This window comes from Camponotus floridanus, unplaced genomic scaffold (assembly GCF_003227725.1).
Source record: "Camponotus floridanus strain SB8 unplaced genomic scaffold, Cflo_v7.5 scaffold15, whole genome shotgun sequence".
NCBI lineage: Eukaryota > Metazoa > Arthropoda > Insecta > Hymenoptera > Formicidae > Camponotus > Camponotus floridanus.
Genome location: NW_020229270.1, coordinates 218712 through 237268, shown reverse-complemented (window position 1 = coordinate 237268; position 18557 = coordinate 218712). Strand labels below are relative to the sequence as shown.

At 35.0% G+C, this 18557-nt stretch overlaps 1 protein-coding gene across 1 annotated transcript; it reads right to left on the bottom strand.

Annotated features, from left to right (window-relative positions):
* Positions 1–978: 978 nt before the first annotated feature.
* LOC105250498 lies at positions 979–17913 on the bottom strand. Its single transcript, XM_011256638.2, has 11 exons — positions 17767–17913; positions 8128–8563; positions 5485–7899; positions 4426–4749; positions 4209–4351; positions 3736–3964; positions 3276–3637; positions 2552–3073; positions 2036–2293; positions 1334–1711; positions 979–1104 (listed from the first exon to the last, which is right to left on the bottom strand). Exons 1-11 carry the CDS (start codon positions 17911–17913, stop codon positions 979–981), a joined length of 5340 nt encoding a protein of 1779 aa, XP_011254940.2.
* Positions 17914–18557: the final 644 nt, after the last annotated feature.

The following is an 18557-nucleotide window of genomic DNA, read 5'->3' as shown; positions in this document are numbered from 1 at the left end:
TATTGGCATATACAGTGATATTGATATATACGTCGCCGTCGTGATATCACTGTTTGACGGAATTTACATCGTATAATTAAATTAGTTTCACCAGAGAGAGTCATAATAATTCGATCTTGTGGTATGTTTTTCTAGGCCAATTTTTTTCATAGACTTAAATTTAAAGATGACTAGTATAGAATGAGAATGGTATTGCAGACTGCAATATTTTATAACACACATACGATTCTTGCGAACGTCACTATGTTAGAAGGAAGGGCGACCCTGTGGGACACCGGTACATGCTGCAAAAACCTATAATACGGCGCGCACATCAAGGTTTTTTCTCTTTTCTCCTATTGCCTCGTATAAGGTTCGGAAGGGAAAATGATATAGGTTAAAAATACGTGAGCGAAATATTTTACGCGCGTCCCCGCGGCCAGTCGGAAATACGGAGTATCGCCGCGAGTTCCTATTCTCGAACGAAACCGACAGACCCCAGGCTGGAAGGGAAAAAGATCGACTCTGGAAGCTATATCGCGTTTTTACAAAGAATTCTACGATAGATATATGGCCTGTATCAGGAGTCACGTGCGTGTTACACGGAAAGATATAGAATTGCGTTTTTGGATTCTGTTAGATAACACGATTAAAAAGACCAGAGAATGGCCGAATTATTTTAGGCGACTCGTATAAAAATTGCCGATTGTGAAAATTGGATTAAAACAATCCCATCTTTTTCTTTTTCCTGAAATGAAAAATTTCTTCCGTCAACATTTCGTTCTCATACATGACACTATTCGCGATAAAACATAAGCTAAGGATAACACGGTGCAAGAACGTTGTAAAGAACAACACTCGGACAAATTTTGTGACGAATTTAGAATAAAAATACAGCGATGCAAAAGAGCCTTTAGGAGAGGAATAAGCGCGACGATAGGACAAAATGCGAAGAGCCATACTTTTACAGCTTTTCATAATGTGAAGAACATATGGCACTTATGGCGGCTGTCGTTCCTTTAGAGTACTGACTTTTACTTTATTCTTCGACGTTTTGGTATTCCGCCCACGCGTGCCAAAATCACCAAGTGATAAAAACTTGAATGAGAAACGAGTGCAACGAACCTGAGACATCGTGATATTTAGGAATCTTTTTCGTTATAAGGAAAAAAGAGAGACAAGAGAAACTCGATTTAAGTAAACGGGAAGTTGGATTTTTTATGCCATTTTATCCGCGAACGAAAAATTGAAAGATAGATATATATTTTATTTTTATTAAACTTCAATAGGAACATTTCGACAATTTTTTGCAGTTCTATTACTGTTGATAAGTTCATTTTTTTTCTAGACATACTCGTGACTTTTCTTCAATATTCTCGTCGTCGACACGATTCTTTATTAATGAATAACACGAGCCAGCAACATTTCGAAAGTACGGCACAATAATCCGTTTCCTCATGCACTGTTTATACCACTTATATTCCTCCTTCATCGAGCCCCTTTGTACAAGTAACTCCGCAAGACGGCTCGACTGCCGAGGTGCTTTCGTGCTCACTTTAATGAGCTTACCCTGAAGGCTTCTGACGTACGTCTTGACGTCGATGCTTCCCTTAACGCCGAGAGCCAGCTCTCGTAGGCTGCGCTCCGAACTCCCGTAATCATTTTCAACTTCGCAGGGTCGACTGCTTCCAGTCGCGCAAAATAGCCGGCATTTGTCACCATCACGGAACACCTGGGTGGAACAAGAAGAAGAAGAAGCGTAATCGGAGAAAATGGGCAACCTCGGGCATAATATCCCCGAATAATGTGAGAATTTCAACGAAATCAACCATCGGGTTTGCAAAAACAATTAACAGAATTAAATTAAATTGAGATATGTATGCGCGTATAACTTTGTGCCTCTGCATAATTAAGCTTGATTAATAACTCTTGCAATGCTTTTAGTTATTACCGAAATATAATTTTAGTAATACGTGTACGATAAATTCGTTATTCGATATTTGAATATTTAATAGCGAGTTTTAACGAATTCGTAATATTAAATCTGTTTGCTTACAGATAACCAATAGCGTCCCATAGCTCTCTGCATATCGATCAGGGCGTTTCTATCTGCCTCTTTAATGCCGAAGAAAATGCGCACTCGCAATAACTTGGGCAACGGCTGCTCATTTCGCTTTGCTAAAACTTCGCTCTGGATTCTTTCAGAAACTCTCTGATCTCTTTTGCCAAAGGGGAACAGCCAGTTGTACGGAAATGAATAAGTACTCCGCGGTAATTCAGTTTCGTCGTAACCCGTTCGCTTGTCAGATCTGATCTGCGCACATTTTTTACCGTTTAATTTACCAACCCTTGCGACGATTAAAATTGCTACAAATTTATATTTCGATTATGAATTAACGGGAGTGATTTTAAGATATAATATTTTAATCGTTGGAAAATTATCGTTACGTATTTTTTTTTATAAAGCTGTGTGATGAAGAATTATAAGATCTGATTGATCGTAATATAATCTATCATGAATTGTATGAAAGAAAATCAGGCGTATTATTATGTGCTGTCGTGATTATCCAACCCGATATTGACAGGACCCCGATATTTCCTTTGATCCCGACTCTGGTTCCATTGGCACAAATGTAATCAAGCGACGAAGTTCCGGTCGACGTGAAATTGGATACTGGATCACGCTCGTCTCGTCGGCGAAGACGGCTGCCAGTTCCCGCTCGCGTCTAACCGATCGATGAAGATACTCGCAAGCTGTCAGATCGCGATTCATCGCAAAAATTCTGTATTGACTTCTCGCAGGAAACTTGAGCATTTCGCAATATCGTCCGTGTTTGCGATGGATTCTTGTCCTCGGGTTGGCGTCCTCTCCCCGGCTACCTCCTTCCTCCTCGCCGTTGCCCTCGCGCCTTCTGTACGGCCGACGATAACTCGCGGTACCATCGCTTTTAACCTCGAGCACATCCCCAAGAATCCCGATAGCCGTGAGAATCGTTTGCGAGTCGGCGTCAGACGATTTCCGAAACTTATAAGTCGATATCGACCTTCTGCCACAGGTAGCACATATCTTGGAGAGTGTCACGTCGTCGCGAACCTAACGATATCGCGAAATCATTTTACGAAGGAAAAAAGGAGGGAAGACGCGTCGGTGGGAAAACTTTAGCTCGTACCGATAAAATTTTAGCCATTCTCTTCAAATATTCGATAAACGCTCGCGAGAAACTCGATAATTACACGTCATAGTTACCGCTGATATCAATACATCTACGTTATCGAATACGCGCGACTTCGATTACCTTCAGATTAACTTGGTCCCCCATTGAAACTTCGTAATGACCTTCTCCCGACATGCTGACGCAAAGATTGTCGGGCATCGATAAAGTACAGCCAACCGCTGACTGATCGTAAGACACGGTGGTGTAATCCTTGTGTTCCACGCGGAAAGTCAACAAGATCGAGACAAAACCGTCCGCGATCGATACTCTTGTCAGTTTCTCCCGGTAATCAACGTGCTGCGAGGGCGGGAATGTGCCATCGGTGGACGAGGCAACGTTAATTCGGCCATCGTATCGGAAATATCGCTGCAACTCGTTCTCCGACCACTCGCAAATCACTGGTCGCTCCTCAATCGTGTAACCGGTAATGATGCGCGTGCCGTCTAAAGAAGAAGTATCGATGACACAAACCGGGATTGAAAGACGTATTAATTTTACCACGTGTATCTCGAGACACACGTTGATTACACGTATACGGTACCGGCAAAGATAACCATCAATTCTCCGTTCGAACGAAGCAACATATCAGTACCATCAGCGCGGCGTGTGAATACCTCGTTGACCTCGTAGTCCGACGTGGTCCTAACGAGCAATCGATCGTGCTCACTTACAACCAGATCGTTCAACACTTCGTAGTGTCTGCCGTCGTAATTTACTACGGAGTATCGTAACACTTTATTCGTTCCTATTATCAGCGAGACGTCTCCGCCCTAAAAGAACAAAGGTGTGAAAAATAATTCCTCCCTTTGAGTGGATATTAGATATTGCTTTGCCCCGCGAGCGCGATTTTCTTTGTGAAATTAACAAGATTTTTCTCTAGAATTTTTATGAAATTTATCGAAATGATAAATAAAGATAGAAGCTGTGTACGAGGCAAAGAGAACTATCTTTAAAATCTCAATTATATCAAATCGTTCCAAACGCTTTCGTATCTCAATTAGATCAAAACTTAACGGTCGCGCGTTTCTCGGACGGCAATATATGTTGTTTCGGTGGTTGCTCGTCCACGATCGATCCGTTTGAACGCGACTCTGTGGAACCTATGACTTTTTCTCTGCCGCTGGCTGCCACCGAGTTGCTCTTTTTATTCCAAAATTCTGCAGAGGAGAAATGCTCAATTTATCTAAAAAAAAAATTTTTTCTCGTTTCCTCCGCGCGTTTTACTATGTACCTTTTAGGGTCGTCTGGTGAATGGATTCGTCGTACGATTGTGACTTGTCGAAATCCATGCACGTCACGATGACGCTATTGGGACGAAGGATGACGACAGTATTGTCGTCCATGTACTTTAAGACGGTTCCGTTCCTGAGAATGTTCCGGCAGACTTCATGAGCTGCACTTGCGCGCCCAAGACGTTTCGAAACGTACGATTGACGAATGCAAAACGGATCTTTTGTGCCGTCCCCGATAGCTGGTTCTATCAATAACCCGGAAGGCCACGAAGCACGAAAGTCGAAGGCCCGCGAATGATAATCGAACGAGCTCTCAACTGCGTCTAAAACACAGAAAAGGAATTATTCGACAGCGAGATTTAGTTTCTTTATAATTATATTACTCTTTGATAAGAGTTAATATGTACACAGTAAAAAATTGTGCGTTCATATGTTAAAATTTTCTTGTGTTACCACATTTTGATTAGTACTTCAATGTAAAATTAACATACAATCTATATGTTATTATTTTTAGAACATTTTCATGTGTTACATTTATGTCAACTTTATAACTTGACACTTTGTCACATGTCTTTTAGAAATAAAATATTATTTTGTGTATTTTTAACATTTTAAATAATTAACGTCTCAAAATCAGTTTAATATTCTAAGAAAAGTTAAAGCGAATCTTTAAATAATCTTGAACTTTGGCATACAAAAATAATCAAATTTACTGAAATTAAATTTCTGTTACAAATAATTCAAATTAAAATAATTACTATCATATGTTAATGTCCTCAACATTTCTTACGAGTTATTGTAACTATTTTTCGTGTAATTTTTAATTAATTTGTATGTTATTTTTACATTACACTTAAAGTCACAATAACAAGAATAAATGTAAAGTATCGTGTCAATTATTTAACATTTTTAGTTTGTCAATAAATAACATACGACGAATGAGTTATTTTAACTTCAAATTTAAAGTGGACTTTCTGGATGTGAAAAATGTTATAATTAACATTTTATTTTTTACTGTGTATTTAATATCTTTTTAGAACGCAATATAAATTACGTACCGAAATCCTTTTCTTTATTTCGACAGAAACCTAGTATAATTCCTCCCTCCGTAGTTAAGTGAAATGTGTCCGCCGATTGACGGCGACCATCTCGGCTACACAATCGTAAAGTACAGTGTTGTAGAGCAATGGCGACGCGTATATCGAAGGCTCCGTGAAGCCAGTCCTCGATTTCGACTCGCACCGTTACATCGTCCAAAAGAAACTTTTTGCTATGATGAATTACTTGAACGCGAAGACGACTACCGAGATCGTATCCGACGAAGTCGTATATTCCGTCTTTTTCAACGCTTCGAGATGATAGAATTTTTTCCGTCAATAAGAAGGACGTATCGACATCATCTGTTCTATTCGTGCTCGATTTTTTCTTCATCAACGACGTTTTTCCACTCATAACTCTTCCATCCGCCTGTTTGCTTCCGTTGTCCGTCGTCGGCGTCCCGTTTAGTTTCTGTCCCGTTATTTTCCTCCCCTCAACGTCCTCCCCCGTCGCTTCCTCGGATTCCTCCGTTTCGCAAATTTTCTTTCGCAAATCGCGATCCGGACTTTCCTTCAGATAGCGCGCTTTCAACGAATCCGGAAGCACGAAGCACTCGTCGGCGAATATGATCGCGTCGTCTTCCACCTCGATAGGTCTCTTCATAAATCTTCCTGTCAGGTCCATCCTACGCGATTGGCGTGTCTCCTGTTCCCGTTCTATCCAATTCTCTTCCTCTTTCGCGATATATTCGCAGAATTCTCGAAGCCCGATGGGCGTATGTATAGACGATATACGCGTTTCCTCGGACACGTCACCCACCCGATTGTTGTTGCTAAAGTAAAGGAGCATCGAATCCGTCGGCTCAAAGTATCTCTCGGCGAGACGATCGAAACGTTGGAAACATTCGTAAATGACCTGAAGAAAAACACGGCTTGAGAGCAACTCGACGTCTTCGTATTCTTCGAGACTCGATCTTTCGTAACATCTCCTCTTAAAGACATTTTCATGCAAATATCCTGGAAGCAGAGTTTCTCTAGTATCTGTTAGCGCAAATAAAAGCGGACACTCGGTGAATGCGATTATCGGCTTATCATAATCAATTTCGGAATCGCTCTTGAAACGGCGTAGACTAGATACAGTCAGCGAAGACAAGGCAGTAAGATTTGATGCGCTATGAGTTCTCTTAATCGTCGATCGTGCGTGTTTTAATTTCGACAAATCTTCTTTCAACGGTTGCACCAATTCTGTTCTTGCACCATAATTGTCTTCGGAAAAAATCAATTTGTCAAACATCAATAGATGTAGGTAATGAGCAACTTCTTCGCGACTGATCGTTCGCTCTAGATTAAATATACGCGCGATATTATTTATATGACAGGAATACATATCGCTTTTGGACTTAGTTAATATCTGGCGACTCTGCCAAGTATTAATTATTCTCGGATCCCTCAAAACGCGAAGAACCGCATCGTCTAAATCAATTCTTCGATCGAGGAAATGACGAACGATCATGCTCAAAGTGTCTCTGTACGGTATAACTTCGAGATTAGAAGGCAGTGATGATTGACTGGAATTATCAGCGTATTCATCGATAAGTTCGTACTCAAGATCAAGCAGTCTGAGCCTGTCTCGCACAGCGAATACGGGGATTCGTTCATCTGTCGTTGATGTATTCGCGTGCCCCGTATCGGCATCGCTAAATCCCGCATTACACTCGACGAGGACGCATCCATCGTCGTAAGATCTCGCAAGATTAGATTCAACCTGCAAAAGTATCGCGCCCAATATCAATGGTACGTTGATATATTCGTTAGGTATATCACTTAACGCGTTCTCGTAGATCTTCGTATCCATTGTTCCATCTCTCTTATCAACGATCCCCTTTTCCAGCTTCATGCTTTTCAAATACTTCGCGTGTTGTCGATAAAGATCATACAAATGATACAAAGTGCGAAGTGCTCTATCATGTATGTCCCGTTTTAGAAACTTTTTCTCGGTGATATTTAAAGTTTCTGGTAGGGCTGCGGGAGAAAGGGTGAGACTGGCTATGTCGGAATATATCGGATACACGGATAGATTAGCGAATCTCTCGCGTGTAATCGTCCAAAATTCGTCCAGCTTATTCACGTCGATACGATAGTCCTCGGAAAAACGCGTCTTATCATGGGAAATGAAATCTTGTTCCTTCGTCTCGTGATACGCGACATATTGTTCACCGGGAAGCTTAATCTCTAACATGCAGACCAGAGGAATCCCGATGTTTAACAATTCTGCTGGTAAATCGGGATCGTGAAACCCGCTAAGCACAACATAGAGACTCGGTCCTTTATAAGGTACGTCATCCACATGTGAACGCGCATTGACTTTGCCGTTGAATGCATATTCAATGTCGTCATTGTGGGCTCTGCGGAACCTGGTAGTGTTTTGCGAAGAAGCTGAATAATTAAATTAATGCTATTATATGCAAATTTGTATCGCGATACAAGTAAATAAAAAGAGCAATTGATCGTTATTTAAATATCTAAGATTGCAGTTTATTGGACAGAAAATAATATAGTAATTTAACGTATTTATTGCCAAATACGGTTATTATTGGTTATTATTGTTGGAAACTCATCATATTATTGTTCTGGGAAAAGAAACGACCAACATATGTCATTTACTTGAGCCGGCAATATTCGGAATTGCCCGATATTCTTCGTCGATTTCGCGGTCTAGATCCTGTACCTCAAGTCTCCCGATTTGCTCGATTTTGGCGCGATAAATCAGATACTTTATGATCCGTGCAATGAGCCAGGTGGACAGATGGCCATTGTTTTCGTTTAAGACCGTGTTCGCGTAATGACAGATACCCATAATGGCAGAACATTTCTCTGGATCTTGTTTCGACAGCGTTTTCACCGTGTCTATTGCTTTCTGATGGCTGAGGGAATAAATACACGTCTGCTCCCTCTCTTCAACGGCTTCGTTGAAGAGAGAGACGTAGCAGCTGTGCTCGACAATTGTCTCTACCATCATCGTTGTTATACACCACCAACGATCATCGTTGATGAAAATGGAGTCCAACGCGACACGCCAATCATCCTTGTTTTGTATTTTCTGAGTTTTATTATGAATGTTAGATTTTTTAGATTTGTTTTTCATATGAAGGTTATTTTATACATAATCAATGTCTGAAAGTATATGATATGATTAATTATATCACATCAATAGATTATCGAACAAATGAATACAAAATAGCGGTAATTATGATATAAAATATGACATCATGACAATAATTTATTTTTATCAAAATGCATCATATTATGAATTTATCAGATCTTAGTAACTGGGCCAATCGAATTCAATAGGCTTAATTAATAATTTGAGTCTCAATTATATATATAAAAAATATCTTTATTTTATTTAGTCTATAAAAGAAGATATTATAGTACATAAAAGAAGATATTATAGATATTATAGTAAATTTTTAATAAAATAAAAATTGAAATCATTTAAGAGAGATCTCGGGCGTCGTCTTTATTGTCATAATCGCCTTTTCTATTACGTACACGTGTCCTCTTTTATTGTAGTGGTAGTAAATTTATTAAAGCGTATATAGTATTTGACTTTTATGGCGTACAGTTGTTGTTATTGTTATTACAGGCGCTTAGCGTGTTATCCTTTACTCAGTGACACTCGAGCAGTAAAATAGTGATGCGCGAGACACTCCGTATATTGTTAAATCCCTTTTAAAAACGCCATCATGGCAAGTATCGGGATAATTAATAATTGTTAATTTTCGATAAATGACTGAACTTTATCGCGACAACGGCTGTTTATCAAAGTGTATATTTCTTGCGATTTATTTTTATTTATTTATCATTTCAACTAAAAATTAAAGAAATAAGATAAATATTATAAATCGTCGTTTCTTTATGATGTTTACAATCGATAATTATTTCTCTAACGATACTTCTCAAATATATTTCGAAACTTCAAATTGTTTGCCAATCTATAATTTGTTATTTGGATTAAAAACGAATAGACACGAATAAAAAATCGAATAATTAATTTTACGAAAGGTTTTGATATATCAGTCATTTAATTAATACTTAATTTATAATCAAGAAATTAGCATATGTGTGTATGTTAAAGTATATAAAATATTTCGGCAGCAATAATACAATGTTTGATTTTGCAACATATATAGATCGCTAATATTTACATATGTTGATTTTGTTATTTATGCGAAATCTCCCGTCGAATTCCTTTGCTAAATGTGACAAATATCAGAACAAAATTCACAATGATGATTACAATTAATGATTAATTTTCTTTTGATAAATGACACGAAACTTGCGACGATAAATCTTTATCGAAGGACGATTCATTCATTATCGTAAATGAAAATCGAAGCGCCGACAGGGATATAAATTATAAATTGCCGTTTTATTGCAATCTTTCGATTGTCGCTTCTTACAAATAACAATCATTTTTTCACTCTTCGTGTTGCTCTTGTCGTGACATAATAAAGTGCGTATTGTGGCGATTGTTCCACGATTGGGAGTATCATGCAATCTGTCCGACCTTGTTGCGTACTTAATTAATCATTATTAATTTTATTAATTTTATTAATATTATTAATTATCATCATTAATTAATTTTCATCATTAATATTATTAATTATCATTATTAATATTATTTAATTATCATTATCATTATTAATATTATTTATTATCATGTTTAATGTGTGAATGTGAGTCACAAGAAGAAAGCAAAGAATGAGCAAGAGAGAAAAAAAAAAGATTTAGGAAGACAGACGGAGCAACGAAATGTATTGTGAATAATTTATAAATTATTTATCATTTATATGTATATTATTTACAAATTTTATAACATGATATTTGGACATTTGTAACGTACAGTTCCAGCGGCACGAATAGATGTTATAAAGATTCATCGATGGTTCTGTCTTTTTTTAAAAAATGAGTGGAGTAAATCGAGCATTTCACGCTGGGATACCGGTAATGGAAAACGTATTACTAGAGTCGTAAGTTTCGTCAGGAGGGACACAAGCTCCCGACATTATAACACGGATGTGCAGGCTGTACTTAACGACGAAACTCCGTGGAAACTGTAATTTTCGCGCTAGGGCGACGAAAAAGTAGTCGATGGCACGTGTAAAATACAGACGCGCGGTCGAAAAAGTTAAACAAATGGGACATCTGAACACGCTTCTGTGTACATGACACAGACTTACGCATATGACTATTTTCCCGCGCATGTATGTCTCAGATGCAGTTTACGAGGCATGCATAACGCGATGATGACTGAATATTACATGTATTAATCTTACCAAATTTATTATCATAATGTATAAAGTATTTAATTATTAATGTATATTTTTAAATTTCAAAAACACGAGTTAAGATTCTTAGAGATCTTGTTCTTCAACTAGTATTAAGTTTACACAAAAATGTGATTTAATTACATTTCTAGAAATATATAAATGCATTATTCTTGGAACTTTATAAAGAATAAAAACACACAAGTTAAGATGATTTCATTCGTAAAAATAGGAGAAAAAATTACAGAAAAAAGACGGCAGCTTAAAAATATTATTATAAACATCTATATAATGGATTAAGAACTGCTATTGTGAATAATAACAAAATAAGGATCTTATACTCTCTTAAATCTTATATCTTTCTCTAGTTGGTTATCGATATCTTATTCTTATTTTCTTATTTTTTTAGGAGCTATCTTATACTCTTTTAAATCTTATATCTTTCCCTAGTTGATTATCGATATCCTGTTCTTATTTTTTTTTTATTTTTTTAGAAGCTATATCAATCTCGACTGACCATTTAAACGGTCAAGATGGCTCGTTAACCAAAAATTATTTTCTCACACATGCTAACACATTTCTCCACACATTCAATTTCATTGTCGCTCTGTTAAATTCATTACGTTTACAGGAAGTTTGCGCGAGGACGGTATGTGGAACGCGTATAGAGCGACTTTAATTAAATTTGATAATGGAAAAGTTTATTGAGAGCTGCAAAACCAGGGGCGACCAGAGGGAATGAGGGAAGATGATACGCTAATTGGCCAACAGTTTAGCGTCCAAGCTAGCGCGCAAGTATGTCATAACAAAAAAGCGCTACTATCTATCCTGTTATATTTCAAAACAGCCCGCGTACGTTCGCCGAAAGATTTGATTTTAATTAAATCATAATGTAGTTTTGTCGGGTGCATAGCTTCATGCGCGAAGCCGCGACTCCAGGAGCCGACCTCTTCATCGAGCGCGCTAAAAGCACGTCGTTATCTCAGTTTAGTTCCAGCCGTACTATTTTCGGAGAGGCGTCGAAACAACGAGGCGCATCGCAATAATGACCGAGGTACTCGTAGTATCATTCGCCACATTTAGTCGTTTTAATAAACAAATTTTTATGAATTGTTTCTAGAAAACACGCACAAAGAAAAATATAATTACATTGTGACGTATATTATAAATGAAAATGAGAATTAATTTTTTCGCTTCATTTTCACAATATTATATATATTTTTTAATTACATTTTGTTCTGTAAAAAGAAATTTCTATTTTATAACTGTATTAAATTGCAATTAATATCATTTTTTGAAAAATAATTTTCTATCCACATATATATTAAGTAAATTAATTAAATAACGCATATTTCGCATATAATTTTACTTTTTGAAAAATTAATTGTACATTCAAACTAGCATACGTGTCATATATATATATATATATATATATATATATATATATATATATATATATATATATATATATATATGAAAACAATTATGAAAATAAATATTTACACAAGATGGTGGGCCGCAGATTACTGCTGTGCGAAAATATTTCATTTTCCCGTAATGCGGTCGAACGCATGCATATATTTTGAGGTAGTGAATATTAATTTCGAGATTATAATAAAATATTAAATTTCGAGGATAGAGATAATATTTCATCAATTTACTTGCCACAATTTAAAAAAATGTATTTAACGATATAGAAAATATTTTATCAGTAATTTCCATATTTTTATTAATTTATACAATGTTATCGTCGAGAGAAAAGCGTGGTGTTAATTAAATATTATACTTAATCGAATTTAAAATAAAATGATGATTATTCCATACCTGCGAAATCTGGAAATTTGCAAAATTTATATGTGTAAAATTATTTTCTGTCGTTTCTGCATCATTGAAAAATTATACTGTCGAAAAGAAACAAAACTTCTTCACTTTTTCGATTTTTGCGAAATATAACGGATCCGTAGAGCAAATAACCGGAAAGGATACGAAATGGAAGCGCAGTTAACGGTCGTGCGAGCAGAAAAATGAGTCGGAATCAAATCAATCAATAAATGCAGCCGTTATTGTATCAGATAAATATCGCGCATTTTCATTTTTATTTTCTACTGCTTATTATAACCTCTGTAAAAACTTTGTACATCTCCTTCTGCGCTTCTCCACCTAAAGGTACGTACTCTTGCTGCATGGAAACACTTCTGACAATTGAGATGCAAAGGAAAAGGATGCGGAATATTTTCCTTGTAGAAGAAGTACCGAAGTAACCAGCAAAGTTCTACTCGAGTTACGAAGAATGAGAAGTATATCTCTCTATATATATAATATATTGGACTAGAAATACAAACAGTCTTTGGCTATTTTGTATGTAATATAATGGATAATTAAAATTGATAAAAAATGTCTTCGAAGAAAAACGATATGACTAATATCACTGTATTATCAAATTATACACACAAACTTGCATCGCTTCTATCTCATAATCATATTTAACCAAACAGTTGCAGCGCTGTAATTTCGATTCTCTTTAGCCTTTGAATGTCTGTATTATCTGTAGCCATAAAATGACTCGTCCATGCAGCAACACTAGAGGGAGATAGTATTGCAATGCTAAAGGGGCAATCTTTATGTCAAATAAATAAACTCAAAATACTCTCAATATTATCATGTTCTGTTATTAAATGATATAATATAATTAAATAATTCAATTAACGTAATGTATTATACTGATGCAGTCTGGCAAATTAATGTATTATTATGAAGCGTTAATATGTATACATGTATATATTCTATATGTATATATTTACTTATTTTAATATTATATAAATAGTTAATTGTGTAATTTGACTGCGTTATTTGATGAATATAGATTAATAACAAATCTCATCTCTAGGAACTTAAACTATTAAAAACTACTGTTTGATATATCGTTAAAAATATCTTTATGTTCTCTATTTTAGCTTTATCTTAACTATATATTCTCAAAGCTAACATCGATAAACCGCAACAGCTGTTTCGATTTCTGTTGCTGTTGTCAGAATTCCTATTCCGTGGTCGCCATACGGTCAATCAGTGGCTTCGACTCACTTGCAAGTGGTGGGCGAACTCTCAAGAGTACATGCCGAGCTTGTTCAAAGTTTGGTTGAAAGACTGTCTTGACTAATAAATAGAACTAAATATGGAATTTTCAAGTATTCCTGGAAACGCGAACTATTGTTAACACGATAAATAAAGTAATATTGTATACAATATACAATATACTTTTACTTATGTGTTACATAATTAATTCAGAATGAATTAAAAAAGAGATGTTGCAGAGATTTGTCATAATTCAATCAATGGAATATCATCCATAATTATTTAAATAAAAATTTCATCTTTAAATGAATTAATGTCAATGGAAGCTTTTTAGATCATAAATTTTTATAAATAAATAATATAAATTATAAGCTTTTTAAGATCATTGCAAGTATATTAAAATTAATTGTTTTTAAAGAAAAAGTTATTAAAAATAAATATAAAATTATTTTATCAAATACTTATGAAATGAAATAAATTATTTAAATTATATTTAAAGATTATTTAATTATCCTACACAAATTCGATGAGATGATATTCCGATAAAATTTAACACCTGTTCGGAGACCATTGATCAGAGAATCGGTCTCGAATAGTTAGTGATACGGTCAGATAAACGGATCCGTAAATGGATGGCTCAGTTTTCGAGCAGTATCAGGCTTTCCTGGATATCGTGTGTAGAAACGATGATAGGTAAGCCGACGTAATGTGTCGTCCCATTTAGACCAGGAAGCGTAATGAGGTGAGGGGTACGCGGGAAATGACGGGAGCGAATGTGAGGAGAACAGTTGATGTCGGCCGTGCAACCGATTCCGGGGGATGGTTAGAGTTTGAGCGAAGCACCAGTGTGCCCCTGGCGATGACTCTACTGGGCGCAACTCCGACGCGCCTCTTTACCTCGTGAACCCGACAAGGACCACTTATCTCCCTAGGCAAATCCTAGAGCAAGTTTGGTACCATCAGGATTGGTCTTCTACAGACTACTCTAAGCGAGCTGGCTACTACTCTCTGTTAAGCCGTATTCCGTGCAGCCTTACATCTTTGCAGATCACTATGAACTACCAGCCGTAGAAACCGCCGACTAAATACCCTCTGCAATTCGCGTATTTTCCGCATTGTCAGTCTTGTGATTTTACCATGAAAATAAAAAATTGGCCTAAAAAAGTGATGTGAAAAAATTCGAGAGAACATTGTTGATTCAAGTGACTTCTTAAAATAAGATTGCGAGTCCAAATGAAAGGAGTAAAATTTAGTAGAAAATAGTAAAATTTTCCTTATGCACATTTTGCTGAACAAAATTATCGAACACCATTTGTTTCTTTAAGTAAAATTAAGGCTAGCAATGAGACGGCCTGCTAACATATAGCAAACTGCATCGTGCAATGCGGTAGTCAAGTACAAGCCATTAAACCAATCTTGCATTTCTGCATACTGCACTCACTTATCGATCGTTTAACGTGTCCAAAATTGGCTTAATTAATGTGGCCAGAAACAGGACTATTTCTTTATCATGTCTTTTTTGATTTGTCTTCTTTCTTTCTCTAAAAAAGATATAAAAAATAAACATCTTTTTTATTAATTCTTATACATTTATATTTTTCATATTTTTTTATTATCTCTTGCCTTTTTTTTCATCTCTCTTGTCTTTCAGAGAGATATAAATAAATATTAATAAATTATATATAAACTAAATTATATTTTATTAATTCTCATATATGTTTGATAAAAATGTCAGATTCAGAGAGATCATTTTTAAAAGTTTTTAATAAAGGTTTTTAAATAATAATTTTTTTCAATATTGGACATTTATATTATATTTTCCTTCATTTCTCCAAAATTAAATTAGTTTTAGCGTAATTTCCACTTTCAGAAATTTCAAACATATATATATATTTATTAATTTTTTACAAAAGAGATATTCTTTAAATAAAAACGTTACGTATTTTATGAGAAAAGTACTTTTGAAACCGGTAAATTATTCAATACATGAAATATGTGCGAGTAAGAAAGATTAAATTATTCGCTGCCTCAAGAGCGCAGTTAAGGGCGTATTATAATATACAGAATTAATTTCTAATTACATTTACGAAACATAAACTCTAATCCTTGCTTGATTTATTGTTCAATTATCGATACGCACGATATTTCTGTAACATTTATATCCCTCTTGAAAACTAATACATAAACGGATTAATTACAGATTTAATGCAAAATGAGAAAAAGCGAACATTTTATTTACTCAAAGTATATTTATTACGGAAATTAGAAAAGAATTATTCGTCATAGACAAGTAACAGCAGATTCAACCCCGGCAAGTTTCAAACAGCATTCAAATAGATTCATTACATTTTATCCATCGCTCAACAGTTTGGAAAGATTAATGATATACGATACATTACAAAAAACGCTTTTCAAAACTATAAAATTTTTTTTAAGTTACTTAAATCAGCATCTCTCTTTAACATAAATGCAATATAAAATTAAAAAAAAAGCATTACAGAAATGACTAAAGGAAGTGTTAATATTAACCAATGCTTTTTAATTAATTATGTGTAAAAATATAAATTTATCTTTCTTTTTGGTTAAAAATGACAATTTCAAGTAATCATCATTAAATATTAAAATAGCTCGCTCTGATAATAAAAAAAAATTGGATATTTGCTTAGAAGATTACTGATCACGAGACAATTAACGAAGATATTTACGTAGAAAAATCGATTATCTGAATATATATAAGAGTAGAAGAGAGAAAAAGAGAGAAAGAGAAAGTATAGCTTACAATTAGCCAATTTATTCAAGCTTTTACCTAAAGCGAATGTTAACTGGTAATAAACGAAAAGCGATGGCTTTACTGTACGGTGACCTATTAAAGGATGCTATTTTTCAAGCGCTGTGAGAATATAAAATTGCACTTTTTTAAATACACTCTACGTGCACCGCAAGAAAATATTTCTTTTAAAGATTACGACATTATGTATTTTACGGCAAAACTCCGGCATGACCACGAATAAACAAAATACATGTCGCGTATTTTTCAACGCCACTTTCTTCAAGCGCAAAGCTTTCACGCATGGAATAAGAAAACAAACTATTCGCGCTAGTCCAACGTGTACAACCGCAAGATATTTATTTTATTCGACAAAAAATAGTAACAGTATTAAATAAATTTTGCAGAAACATTGCTCGATTATTAGATTTTACTAAAAACAAAAAAAAGTACCAAAAAATTTGCACAAAGAACATATAATTTCTTTAATACGCGTGAAGATGGTTTATATCGGTTTGCCAGCGTATCCCATAAAATGAAACATTGCGGCGGCTATGAAGCCTTTCGTTATCTTCATATGTCCGCGCGTGGATATCGAGGATTCATAACTGTGAGCGATAAATGGATATATCGCCGCTTGTATCGTCATGCTTGGCCAAGCTGGAGATATATTTGCGTGTATATTGAAACGTTCAATGCGAAACAAGTACCGGTAAACACTGAGCGACTGGCTTTTAATTAAATTCATATCGATCGCATTTCGTTTCCCGAATACTTTACACCTTGGTGATTTTTAATTTCTCCATGTTCAAATTCCAGTTTTAGAAATCATAAAATTGCGCTTTAGGCTTTCAACACATGTCTTTGATGTGTATATGCGTGTGTCAAAATATGTCAGAAAATTGTTATTTGCAAAAATCTCTCGCAAAGTGAGAATTATATTTCAGTATACAATTTTTTGTTAACAATGAAATTTTCTAATCATTCGAAAAAATTAATCATAAATAGAAAAATACAAAGTGATACTTAAATTATCGAATTATTAAAATAATTTATCACAATTATGTGTGACGAAGGTTTTCAATGATCTACGATAGATTCGTTCGGACATTTAAATCATGAATAGTGACTTACGGACCTACGAGTGCCAACTAGCATACGTGCCAGAGACAGCGAATAGGTCTGTTTCCAGGGATTAACGCAAAGCATATTGCATTCTATACCTCGTGAATATCTGGTAGTAGGATCGACCATAGGCTTAAACTGTACCATTAGGTACATGGTTATAAATTCAAACATGAGTCTCTCTGGAATTCGATTCATTGCAATGACTTTTTGCGTCAAAAATCATTTTATTCTCTATAGATAACATTTGAAAACAAGGTTCTATTATATTTATAAATAGAACCTTGTTTTCAAATGTTATCTATAGAGAATAAAATGATTTTTGACGCAAAAAGATATATTTAATAGAACCTTGTTTTCAAATGTTATCTATAGAGAATAAAATGTTGAAAATAAAATAAAATATTGAATAATATGGAAAAAATATCTATTGGAATTCATTTGTAAAATGTGTAAAAAATTTGTAAAAGAGAAATCTAAATTACGTGCACTCTTGTCGATAGTGTCATTTTTGCACGATCTAGAATTCTTTTTGTGATCATCGGTAAATTATATTGAGCGTGATTGCATGATGAAGTAATATTAAGAGTGCAATATAGAGAAAGATTTCGCTAAATAATTAAAATGGATTTTTGTCTCACGGAAAATATAGAATTATGTAGATAAATGTAGGATTACGGAGAAAATGTGCATTTGATTTATTAATTTCGAAAGATGTAATGCTGTTACTTCAAATCTCTTATTAATTCATTGCTCAGTAAACGAAAATTTGCATAATAGATACTCAGAGATATTCATGA

Coding starts and splice junctions, on each gene's coding strand:
- LOC105250498 (XM_011256638.2), bottom strand. CDS start 17,913: ATGTACCTAATGGTACAGTTTAAGCCTATGGTCGATCCTACTACCAGA. Junction 7,900..8,127: donor TCCGAATATTGCCGGCTCAA/GTAAATGACATA, acceptor TTAATTATTCAG/CTTCTTCGCAAAACACTACC. Junction 1,105..1,333: donor ATATTGAAGAAAAGTCACGA/GTATGTCTAGAA, acceptor ACGATGTCTCAG/GTTCGTTGCACTCGTTTCTC.